The sequence below is a fragment of the Harpia harpyja genome, chromosome 11 (assembly GCF_026419915.1).
Source record: "Harpia harpyja isolate bHarHar1 chromosome 11, bHarHar1 primary haplotype, whole genome shotgun sequence".
Lineage (NCBI taxonomy): Eukaryota > Metazoa > Chordata > Aves > Accipitriformes > Accipitridae > Harpia > Harpia harpyja.
The window spans coordinates 35,109,549-35,122,363 of NC_068950.1; the positions used below are offsets into that span (position 1 = coordinate 35,109,549).

Genomic DNA, 12,815 nt, shown 5'->3' on the forward strand with positions numbered 1-12,815 from the left:
TCACTTTCACCTTAGCTTCAGGAAGATTTGTGGCACTTAAGCAAGACCCAGGGGATTAGCTGTTTTAGTATTTATCGCAGTTATTTGGTAGAAAGGCTTCTGCAGTAAGTATTTTTTCCAACTGCACAAGACAAGTTTACTACTCAAGGCATGCAACTTTCACTTCTGACTCATGTAAGTAGCCCAGGGCCTCAACTTTGCTATTGCTCACTTTAAGCAGGGCAGGACAGAACTTGTTCACTACTTGAGGAGCTGAAGTTAGATGCAAGGTCTTGGCCTTTAAGAGTTTAATCTTTACAGGTACATAAAGATCACAGGGTTCTAGCTTACATTGCTAGGCATTATCTCCTTACCCAAATCCTCAGCTCTGAAGTTCAGGACTTCATCGCAAGCCACCTTTAACCATGAAGCTACACAGGAGACACAGCTTTAGTGTAACTTAAGGCCACAGTCACATGCTTTGAGTTTTACAGTATGCACATAATCATTCGGAATACAACAATTAAAGACAAGGCTGAGCACATCTGAGTACCAGATTTTGTAGAGCCACCCTTCTTTTGATCTTAGTCATATGACTACAAGCTAATGGATAACCGGCACATTCTCACTCCCATTCCATGCAGTGGGAGAGACTAGGGATGAGTGTTGTGTATTTAAGTTTGCTTTCCAGAAAACCCAGTCTTCCGCTCCTGTACAAACAGGGTTCAAACTCAAGTGTTAGATTCCCAGAAATTTAGCATGAACAGTCATAATTTTGACCAAAGTGGATGCAGAAATGAGTAAGTTGAAACAGTGCAGGAAAATATGCCCAGTCTTTGTCAGTCACATCTATGCTTCATGCTCTGGGCACTGTAGTATTGCTTAAGTCTGACAGACTACTATCAAACCATGTTCCTCTACATAGTAGCAAAGTCATGAAGAGTGTACAGAGTACTTTACTACTGCAACATGAAAATTAAGTGTTAGTATCTCCATTCTAATGGAGCTGTAAAAGGTCTCTAGGAATTGAGATGTCTACAGACAGCTCAGTAGACAGAGCTTTCAGAAATGCAGCCTGCATTGCTTGCAGGTCTCCTGATGATTATACATAAGAACAGTAGACAGTATGCTCTTTCCACAAGTTTAATAGAGTTACAAAAAGATACCACTGCTCTATATGCAACACATGGCTAACCACTTACACTGCATTGTCACTAAAGTCAACAGGGCTTGATGTACAGATATTGATCATTTAAGATTTTCTATGAAGGTACTGTCAACAGGACAAACTTGCCTTCAAGTAAAAAAGTTACTTTTTATACCTACAACATGATCCCTTGACTCAGATGCAATGACTTAGTCAAAGTTCATAACTGATGCTTGCTCTTTACATAAGGCATACTAGTTTCCACTCAGAACAAGTTTATTTCTGCTTGGAGAAATACTCTTTACTTTTCTGAACATCAGGCTTGATTGTGTCACTGCCAGGCTTCCAGCCAGCTGGGCACACTGAAATGACAAGAATGTTTAAGTCTTACCAGCTGCCCCTGCATAACATGTTTTACACAACATTAAAGCAAACTAGCAACTCAAAACATGTTTACATCTTTGCAACATACAGGAGGTGCATTATTCAGTGTGGCATTACGTTCAATTTATTTTACTTATTTCCATTTATTCACTAGCTAGTAGCACCCAAGGAACCAGGTGTTTGCCCATGAACAGTGGGCCCTTTACACATGCACTCCTCCCCACCCCACTTAAAAGCTTCACAGAAGCTTGACAGCAAGGTAACACGAACTCCAGCAGCCTGAGTCAGAAAGGCTTTACAACTTTACAGTACACTTCTCTCCTTGGATCCTGTCAAGTCTATATTTTCCTTACCTTTAATCAACCCTAGTCCCATTCTCCAGTTTAATAGGGAAGGGGAAGAAGAGTTAAAACTGTCTCTAGTTCCCCTGTACGGCTACCAAAAGGCCCCCAAGATGCAGAGGTTCCATGGCCTCAAAATCTCAGCAACTCCTGAGCAGCATTTTTTGGACAGTCTTCCTTGTATACAGCCATTCAAAGCTTGATGCTTGCTCCACAGAAGACTGGCAATTTTAGCTATAGTATTCTCAGCTTCTGAGTGTTGCTACGCACCTTATTGTGGTCTATCCTGGTTTAGATGAGACTGCAGTCCTAGTTCTGGAGGAAAAGCTTTTGCCAGCTTTTGACTACTTCAGGGCATAGTAAACCCCAGAAGGCTTCATTTGCATGACATGTGACTGCTGCATCACCAAGTATTAGGGATGACTCCTCAGCTGACAGAAGATGGCATACAAGTTCAGAAACACTGACTCTCTTCAGGCTATAGCATAGCCACAATAGCAGCTTGTTTTAATAAAATCTGCCCTTGATTTACCAATTCTGAAGCAAGTTAAGTATGACCAGCAGCAACACATGTCATCAACTAATGGCAGTTGAAGACTACCAATACCTACATAGTAATTTTGAGTTTCAATAACCTGGTTCAAACCTTTCATCTGCAGTGCCTTTTTTTTTTAATTCCTGTGGAAAAGCTACCAGCCTCAAGTACCTTATTCTTGAACTATGGGCACAAAGACTCTCATCCATTTTCCCCTTACTACACATGGACACAGAGATCAGCAGGCTCTCTGGGAATTTAAATACATTGTTTAACAGACTGTGTAAAACACTGCATTAGTACTGATGGTCTCAACCTACCAAATCTGAGAGCAGAGTCTAAATTATGCTTACTGTTGCAGGCCAAGTTATTACGTGTTCTTCACTGCTGTCTCAAGTATTTTCTGTGTATAATTGAGAAACAACTGCTATGTGCTTGGCAAGACATCCAGCACCAAGTTGATTTACATGATGTTTCAACATTAGCAAGTACTCAATGGACAATTAACTGGAATAGGATAAATATAGCACTATGGTGTCCTTCAACAAGTAGCTTTACAGAACCAGTTGCATTTCAAGAGACAGCACAATTATTGTTGTGCACAGATCAATACATGTACTTAGTACCTTTCAATAAACCTTGATTTAACCTGCCTAGTTAATACTGTTCTCTAGAAAAAACATTTGAGATTAGAAAGAGGAAGAACTCTTACCTTCTCCATGTTTATCTGTAAACTGGAAGGCCTGCACAAGTCTGAGGGTTTCATCAACAGAACGGCCAACAGGAAGATCATTGATTGTTATCTGCCTCAAGATCCCCTTCTCATCAATTATGAACAGACCCCTACAAAAAAAAAAAGAAAGCAGCCCTAAAGTTAAACACAGCTTTTGAAAGACTGATTAGACTGAAGTGAGTTTCAAAAACTCAAGTTCAGTATTCCATTATGGCAGTAAGTTGCATCACCTAGTATTACCTCTTCCAAAAAACTAATACCTTTGGTGTATGCATAGCACTGAAACATTAGCAGTTGAAAGCTTAACATTCAGCAGGAGCTAGGAGGGACAGGAGGTAAGTCTAATGCAGGAAAGCAACATTTCCTATTTAAGGAAGATGCTAGTAGAAAAAACAAAACGGAAGAGAAACCCAAGGAAAAGGTGAATTGAAGGAGAGGCATTCTTACATTCAAAGAATAACTACACACACTGTTCTCAAAAAGCCCAACCCAGCAATGGTTCATCAGTTAGTCCTCCAAAGTCATGAGAGTTAGCAGAAGTTCAGCTCCCTCAGCAACTTCAACTGAACAGTCGACTAAAAGCTAAGGCTTGGGTTTTAAACTGTACTTTAATCACTAAATACCTGTAATCACTTTCATGACTATGTAGGTCTTGCATTACCAATGTTTGCAGAAGCTCACCTGGAGGAGATTCCCACCTGTGCAGATAGGTAATCAAAGGGAAGCAGCAGGCATTTATCTAGCTTACGAAAGCCATGAAAAGTCTAAACACTAAGGAGAACCACATAGCATTTCCCCTTATAAGAGTGTTTGATAGCTTGAAGCAGTTTACCTCTAGAAGAGCCAACAGCTTCAGCTTGCTGCAGGTGTTCAAGTATATGCAAGCTCCATGTTCATCTGACATGCTCCATGTATTGCAACATAAGACTTCAACAGCAAGTTTACCTTCTTGCATATTACCTGTATGCAATACCTTCATCCTCCTTAAGTACTCCATATTCTTTGGCAATGGCACGTTTTGTGTCAGAAATCAATGGGATTTTCATAGTACCCAAACCACCCTGTTTCTTAGGAGTGTTGATCCTAAAAGAACAAAGTTTAAATGTTAAAAATACAGACCAGAATAAAGTATAAGGTACAACAAAAGCTAATCCTTTCTGCAATATCATACTTGGTCTGCCAGGAGGCAACAGAAGAACTGAACAGTATGCTCAGTTCTGTTCAGAAGTACCTGGTGCTACCAATACTGCCCAAGTGCCTTTATTTGATACTTCAGTAAGAAAGTTTAGACTCAGGATTCAGTTCCTGCAAGAACTGAGACCAGGCAGAATACTCTGTTAAAAGACTGATTCTTACCAGGCAAGGTGACAGAAGTGAGAATCAACAGAAGCTCCAATTACTTCACAGTTAATTTTCTTGAAGTCATCAGCTCTGTCACTGTATGCAATAATCTCAGTTGGACAGACAAAAGTGAAGTCCAGGGGGTAGAAGAAGAACACAACATACTTTCCTGGAAGAACAGTATAACCAGTTAATCTCTTACCTTTGTAAGAGTTCTCATAATCAGTATCAACCATTCCAATACTGATAGAGGAGAAAGTGCTTGATACAACACAACCTTTAAAGATTAAATTGTACACTACAAATGCCTCTATTTTAAGACTTGCTATATAGGTTGCAAGCCCATAAAGCACCTATGGGATTTACACTTCAGCCAAATACCATTTACAACACTGAGGCAACTCTACAGCTAGTAACACAGAACCCTACCCAACTGAAGTCTCCAAACCTAGGACTGTCAAATTTGACGGGGAATGCCTGTCTCCTGGGTTTAGTCCCATAGGCCTCCCCAGAGTACACCTAGTACCCACGCTAGAAGACCCTATGCTTGAATACTAAGAGTGCAGAAATGCCACAGGTCTGAAAGGCTACAAGCCAAGGAGACATTTTAATTGAGCAGGTGACTAGTCTATACCTACTCACTGCCCTCACACAGCCTGAGGGCCACAGCTTACTTATAAATGTCTTTCTAAAGCCATCCACATTAGTACTTGAATACTTTAGGCTTTCCCTTTGATTTTAGTAAGCTTTTTTCTGGTAAGGCAAACATTTTGCCAGTATTCTAGAGAAAGGAACTTCATTGGTTAGAGGAAAGAATCTAGTTTCCATTGACAGAAAGCCTACAATAGAAGATTTTGCTGTACCACAGTTTGGAGACATTATATCAGTCTCATAGTACAATAAACAGGACAAATAAGCCTGATCTGAGATTAGTTTAGAGGCATTTTATGCTAATTAGCAACAATTACCATAGCTGGGACATTCAGCCATGCTGCTGACAGCTTCCCAAGCATACTCTAACCATCACTGAGAACCACTGCACAAGTTGTGTACTTCAGTCTACTGCCAAGTGGTCACTATTACTTTGAAACAAAAATCAAGATGTATCCTTAGATGCACTCCACTCCTGCATATGGCCAGATTATATCTGTGTAATTAGAGAAGCACATAAGTTTACCTTTATAGTCAGAGAGTTTGATGTCTTTGAATTGTCCATCTGGCATTACAGCCGTGGCAGTAAAGTCAGGGGCTGGTTTTCCAATGAAAGCCTTTCCTGAAGACATCTTGATTTAATCTAGATAGGAGTTAATAACAATACAGTTTAAATAGTACATTTCCACCTGGAAGCAAGCATTTATTCAAAGCATCTTCTCAATTTAGATTGAACACCAAAAACAGTTTACCAGCAGTTGGGTCCTGCAACACAAGGCTTAAGAGTGAAAGTAGTTTTAACTTTGTCACCCGGGTAGTCCAGTCAAAACACTAACATTTTTTCCTAAAGCAGCAGGACAGTAAGATGTAGTTCAATAATCATAGCCTAGATATCCACTAGCACTTCAAGATCTATGGCTTATTAGCCTCCTAATGATACTGTAACAGTTATCTTCAACCAGTAACAGCTCAGGGTATGGGAGAGGGCTAGCCTAGAATTTTAGCAGCCCTCTGCAAGTCTTCCTGTTCCACTTGGTGGATGAGTTAGAAAGTCTGGGTTTTAGACCTTTTGATGAGGAGACCCTTGTTCAATTTTACAAGGAAATTTAAGACCTCAAACTTTATGTTCCTGTTGATTCCAGAAGAAAAGAACTTTTGTTAATCCCCAGAGGACAGTGCTCTGCAGAACTACACTTCAGCCTTCTAAACAATTAAACCTTGTATTATTTGCAACTAGAAAGACTCACAGTATACATGAGAATCACATTCTATGTTAACAATTAAAACTTCACCAAGTCTTAAATCAGTACAGCCAGGTTTTTTCCCCTCCAAGTCTACTGGGAAAGAGTAAGAGGGTACACAAGGACAAGAGAACTCTACATCTGGTTGCCTGCCCTAAAAGCTAGTAATTTGTAATACACCCTGTACAGTATTTCTGCTCAGCCTGGGAATGCAGTATATGACTTTAGAACTCCAGTTACTTCCAGAGCATAATCTTTCAAATAGGTAACTTTATGAACTTTGTTTCTTCAACTCAAAATCTTGTTAAAAGTAATTTCACTTAAGTCATTCTATACACTGCTACAAGCACTAGCTGCCTTGGAGATGAAAAAACCTCTGAAAGGTTAGCATGAGTTTCATGTTGCCAAGGAAAGCCGAGACACAAGGATTCTTCCAAGTCCTGCCTGCAAGGCACCAAGTCCATTCTAAAAAAGGTTGAGTGCACCTCATTTCTTGGCTCCTTCCCCCTTGCCAGCCACTTTCTTCCTGGAGAACTAGCCCACAAGTCATAAGCATTTAGCTTTCAACCCAAGTTTAGTCTTTTTAGTAATGGCTTTAGCTTTCAAAGTTTCTCTTACATACCCTGACAGTATATAGACAGTAATCATCTACATCTCAGTTCTCATTTTGAGAACTGCCAACATGTTCAGCATTTCTAACTGGCTTTTGCAACAAAGGCCAATATCCCCATGTTCATCCAAGGGTTTAGTCTTCAACAGCAGCAGACTGGGAGCAAGTCTTATGGATGATGGTGGCCAGAACTACAGAGTATGCTAGGATTATATTGAAGCAGTCTAGACATCAATAATCCCTCTGCCAAGCATGACGTGTAGCCATGAATGCAGGTACAATTCTGAAACTGCAGTTCTGTAAGAGGGATGGGGGGACAGCCATTGCACAGTATTTATTTGAGATGCCTCTAACTAGTGAGTTTCACCTTATAAAAGCAAGAGCTATTTTGTCTGGAGTGCATGACCCCACATTTTGTCACTGAATTACATTCTTTTCCATTACTCAATCTCAAGGTCATCCTTGCTCAGTACTATGCCAGTCCTCCTATATTCCATCGGCAATCCCCTGGAGTGTTTTATTAGGAATTCAATGTCAAATAAAAGCTGTCAGACTACTCTTTGATACTTCCCCTTTATAAACTACAAGTTATTGCCCCCTTTTTAGGTAACATGATAATCTTTAATATTGGCAGGCGATTTCAGTTGCCTTGTACTGCAAAAGAACCATCTGCTTTCCTCAGAGACCTGCCAATGCTTCTGCTTTTCCGTACGGGGTTCGCATATGTTCTCACATGTTCTGCTTGGATTTTTAGCCACAGCATTTCCTAACCCAGACTCAATGTTATTCCCTTTCATTCTAAAGGAAAGGAGCAGGGACACTGCAAATCAAGTACACTTGAATCAGGTTGGAATATCTTTCTGTTGCTCATAGCCACACACGACTTCAATTATCTTCAAACTGCAATTATAATAAGCCAAGCCTGCACTCTTAACTAGCAATTCTTCATACCTTTAGGATATCTTGAACAAAAGCAAAAGGCCATTTCAAAACACACCATCAGCCTTCCACTTTGCTGCCTTCAGACTGTCACAAAAATGCGGTTAAGCTACTGAGCTGTGGTCAGAAAAGAGCGATATTGCCACAAATCTCCTCGGTTCGAGCATACCGCAGCCAGCTACACGCAGACCACGACAGTCGTTTTGCTGAAAGACCTCTGAAGCGAGATCACAGCCTTCATCTGCGCAAAAAACCACTACATCGCTCTGTGACAGGGGACACCTGCCCCCTTACACCCCCCCACCAAATTGAATCCAGCACTTTTGTTTTTTAAAGACTTAGAAGCGAGATGCCGACACGCTCGCCAGACGCCCACCGTTGAGCCGAAGCCTCCAGCCCGGCGGGCGGGGGGGGGAGGGGGGCGCCGCCGCGCTGCGAAGTCGCTCCGCTGTCGGCAGGCGCGCTGCAGCCTGCCTGCGGGCCCCCCCACTCCGAGATCACCCCCCGCGGCTCCTCCCCGTGCAGCACAACGGGGAGAGCTGATAAAGGCCGGCGCGTAGGAAAGAGTTATCTGTTCCCCCCCCCAAAAAAGGGGGGGGGGAAACTCAACAAGGGAAGAAAGCGGTAGCCCCCGCAGAGCGCTCCTTAGGGGCGGGATGCAGAGAGCAAGAGCTCGCCCTGCACGCTTCGCTCAAGAACCCATCCGCGCAGAGGCGGAGGGGAAAACAAAACAAACCCCAAAAACACAAAAAAAGGGGGAGAAAAAACCGCACTGTGCAAAGCCGCAAATGAACGACACCCCGGACCCCGCCCCATCCCCGCACTTACACAAAGAGCCGAGCAGCTCGCACCGACCTACAGCAACGGAACGAGGACGCCCCGAACTGCGGCAGCCCCCGCCGCACCGCCCCCTTTATACCCGCCGCGGTCTCGCGAGGAGACGGGAGCCGCCGCCGCCGCCGCCCCTCCTCTCCTCCCCTCCCCTCCCTGCCCGCCGCGGGCGGGGCGGCCGCTCGCTCGCAAGGGCAGCATGACTTGGCAGATTTGCGCCGATCCCCGGCGGCTTGGTCGATAGCGGTCTTTCGGTGGCTTATCTAACCGGGGACACTGCCCCGGGCTGCTGGAAGAAGCAAAAGAATTTGAATAAATGGAGCTAATTCTCTGGGTAGTGTCCTGGAGGTGCCATGGAAATACCCAGTGTAATGGTTGCAGACAATTAACGGGAGGATGATTCAGATGGCTTACTGCTAGAAGAAATTACTTTTTAATGCCTTAATATAACCAAGCTATAATTATTAGAAGGCATCAAAGAGGCAGAGGATACAGAGGATTTTGAGGGAGAGTAAGACGTCTAGGTGAATGGGAGTCGGCCATTGACTTCAATAAAATCAGACCTATTAACAAAGCAATATGCATGCACAGTATTACATAGGCGTGGGGTTAAATCTTCATCCTCTCGCTCTGCTTCACCAACTGGCTCTTCAACCTGATACTAATTCCCAAGGCTTTAATTGATTCTTCTCCATCAATGGGAAGACTGATCTAAGTCATACAACTCGGCAAAAAGCTGAAAAATAAATTTAAGTCTAACCTCTGAGCTTTGGGGGTAGGATGGAAACTCTTGGAAGACAGAGTTACTCAATTCAGGGATTTTTGCACCATTCCCAGAGTGAAGCTGCTCTGAAGAATGTTTAGCCTCAGTGAATCCTTATAAGCATTGTGTTTGGATGCAAGACTGAATTGAAGCAGTGTGGTACTTTTTGAGGACCAAACCCTGAATTTAAACATAAAAGCTTTATTAGATAATGAACACTAAAGGCCATTAAGGACATATCAATGACAAAACTGCTTGCTTTAGTCAAAAGTGATAAACATGTTTACCAACTGATTTTTACTGTCTGTTTTGCAGTTTCAGTTGCATTTCTTATACCTGTTAAAACTTGATTATAAATTGTAATGAGGAGAAAACCACAAAGGATTAACAAACTTTTAATGTTTTTAATCTACATGACTCTGTAGTGTTGCTGGGTGACCATACCCATGTGGTGATTCACCCAAGAGATGACTGGTTTCAGTCCCAGAAGAAATTACTTCTCAAATCATAAAAGCAAAATAACATGTATATATGTGCTCAGGAAGAAATCCGCACTCACCTTAATGCAAACAATTTATCTACCGCTGTTTCTATTGTTATAGCATGCTTAATCTTTTACAGAAAGACCTTTGTTAACTTTCTTAACATCAGTGTTGTGATGACAATTGAGGGCTATAAATTGAGACATGTACATACCTACCTATCAACTCAGGCCATAAACCTGTGAACAGATTAACCCCTGAAAGGTCAGGCAGCCCTAATTAAAACCTCTAGAACAATGTAGTCTTACTGCAACTCTGGCATGTTTACCAATGGACAAAGCAGTAACAACTTTCTCATGGTTTCAGACTCCTTTAATGCTTGTTATGCTCATTTCTCACACTTTCAGGTGCATAATATACCCATTTTGCATGCAGCTTGTTCCAGGTTTGTGCCTTAAGCATTGCATTTCCATTCATATGTCCACAGCCTCATTATTTCTGATTTGTTTCCGAGCTAGTCTTTCCAAACATCAGTTTCTGGAAGTTTTGGAGTGATAAATTGTCAGGGCTGCTCCTTGTTTAGTGAGCAGATGGGTTTTGTAGCCTTTTTCAATCTTTAGATGTAAGATGCTACAAAGATTTTTAAAAATTAAGTTCTCCAAGAAAGAAAGAGCATGTCTATCCAAGCAGGTGCTGGAAGGACAGGGTTCTCTCCATACCTTGCTTCTACACACTCTGTTCTTCGCACAATGGATTAACCATGGCGTAGTGTTCTGCTAAAATAGCTGCCAGACGGGATCAGCTTGTACCTGACTAGCATGAAGCATCAGGAGCCCTAGTGTAGGCCTCTGCACCCATCCATGCAGATATGGCCACAGTAAGTAGTTTATGTATTAAGACAGAGGAGCTGGCTGGCCCTGCAGTGCCAGAGCACTGAAACTACCCAAAGATTTCCAAATTGGTAGCCACGCCAGATTTTACATGTATCATTTTGATCACAGTATCTACCATGTATCTTGGCTGGGAATGGGTCCCTGATGTGAAAAACAAAACCCCCACTGTGTGTAAGAACAAAAGCAAAGAAATGGGCCCTATTTCAGAACACTACTGCACATTTGGGTTTCTACACATTTTGTCAGAAGAGAATTTGAGGATTTTATGTAAGTATATTCAGGACTCCTAGAAGTAAGATGAACTCAATTGGAACAGTAATGTGAACTGGGCTTGGGCAATGCTGGGCGTGCACCTTGAGTGCATACACATCTGTTCTACAGCAGAGATGATCCATCATCGCACGTGTTCTGTAGAGCTGATCTCTGCACATGCAGAAAGCCCACTGAATCCTGAACATACTGAACTTACTGTATACACATGGTACCATCAGGGGCACAATAAGAGTAAAATGCTGGCCATGTGGGGACATTTTAATATAATATATGCAAAAAGTCAACTGAAAAGTCAACAGCTGACATGTTCCCAAGCTGTGGGGCATTTATGCACAAGCAGCTGGTGCACCATAGTTTGAATGAAAACAATTACATATCATTAAATATACAATGCACATATTTGCTTTCCTTGTTTTGCTCAAGTGAAGACTGTATTTCTAGGTCAAAATGTCTTGCATTACCTCTTTCTTCTCTACATATATGTAGTTTTTTTACTTAACGAACTTCATTACTGTGTGTGGATTATCACTGCCTTTTGATGACAAAATGTTTTAGTCTTTACCTTTTCTCTTTTACTCCCTATTACATTATTGGAGGCTGAGGTTTGTTAAAGTTTTCATGTGTGATATTAATATAATACAAGCATCTTCTATTGCATTAAGACTGCATTTTCAAATGGATTTGTGATTGGCATGGTCTCCATAAAAATAGATCAAACCCAGCAGTGATTCCTCCCCCTTTATTCTTTCCTCTTCTCAATTTCCTATTTCCTGTTATTTTTGATTGTCTTCTCTTGTCCTTGCACTCTCTTTCCACTTTTCCTGTATTTTGTTGAAAAAGGCTGCGCAAGAGAAAAGTCTGGTCATGTGAATGCCCAAGAGATTAATTAACCTTTGTGCCTTTAAGCCTCCTGAGCAGTTCAAGTCAGAACAGCAAAGACAGAATTTGCAGCAGAATTACCTTTCTGGAAATAAATAACAGCCTCTTCAAAGCCCTGTTAGATATATATTTTGCCTTATTTCTGATCTAATCTTACTATTTTCAAATTCTGAATGTTTATAAATTACTTACAAAAATGGAAACCCGGAGTAAAAGTCAAAACTGGTTATTTTTTTTTTTTTTTAGTTGTGTTTAAGATTAGGCGTACAGTCTTCTCTCAGTTACAGGCCAAAGTCTGCTCCTGTTGAAGGTTCTATCTTGGACTATAACAGCAAGACTGTACCCACCCACAAGTAGCACTCTGCTAAAATCAGGCTGCTTTAATCTCACTTTCAATCTTCTTGCACAAATAAGGAAATGCATTCTTGTGCACCTACAACAAAAGGAGCCTTAGTCCTCTCAGGAAGTACCATTTCTTTCTCTTTATGCACCTTTTAGCACAAAAGCTGAAGCAAAGCGAGTGTGATGGGCTGTGGACTTTCCCTGGGTTCCTATTATTTAGGGCTGCAAATAAAACCGGGGAAATTCTGTCTTCCTACCAGTAAAAAGAGCTTCAAGAGGCCAAGACAAATAGCAGACGAGGAGACTTTTATGTAAATGCACACGCTTCGTGTAGTCATTATCTGTTCGGTCTGCATTTTGTAGTTTCCTTCTCTGTGGTGCGGCCCATCAGATTTATCACTTAAGCACTCGGCTGTAATGGGGGAGTCTGGGCCGTCTGAATTTCCTGATG

At 41.8% G+C, this 12,815-nt stretch overlaps 1 protein-coding gene across 1 annotated transcript; it reads right to left on the reverse strand.

Annotated features, from left to right (window-relative positions):
- Positions 1-1,106: 1,106 nt before the first annotated feature.
- On the reverse strand, positions 1,107-8,868 carry PRDX1 (peroxiredoxin 1). Its single transcript, XM_052800847.1, has 6 exons — positions 8,730-8,868; positions 5,638-5,754; positions 4,476-4,629; positions 4,080-4,202; positions 3,099-3,229; positions 1,107-1,488 (listed from the first exon to the last, which is right to left on the reverse strand). Exons 2-6 carry the CDS (start codon positions 5,741-5,743, stop codon positions 1,403-1,405), a joined length of 600 nt encoding a protein of 199 aa, XP_052656807.1. The 5' UTR covers positions 5,744-5,754; positions 8,730-8,868; the 3' UTR covers positions 1,107-1,402.
- Positions 8,869-12,815: the final 3,947 nt, after the last annotated feature.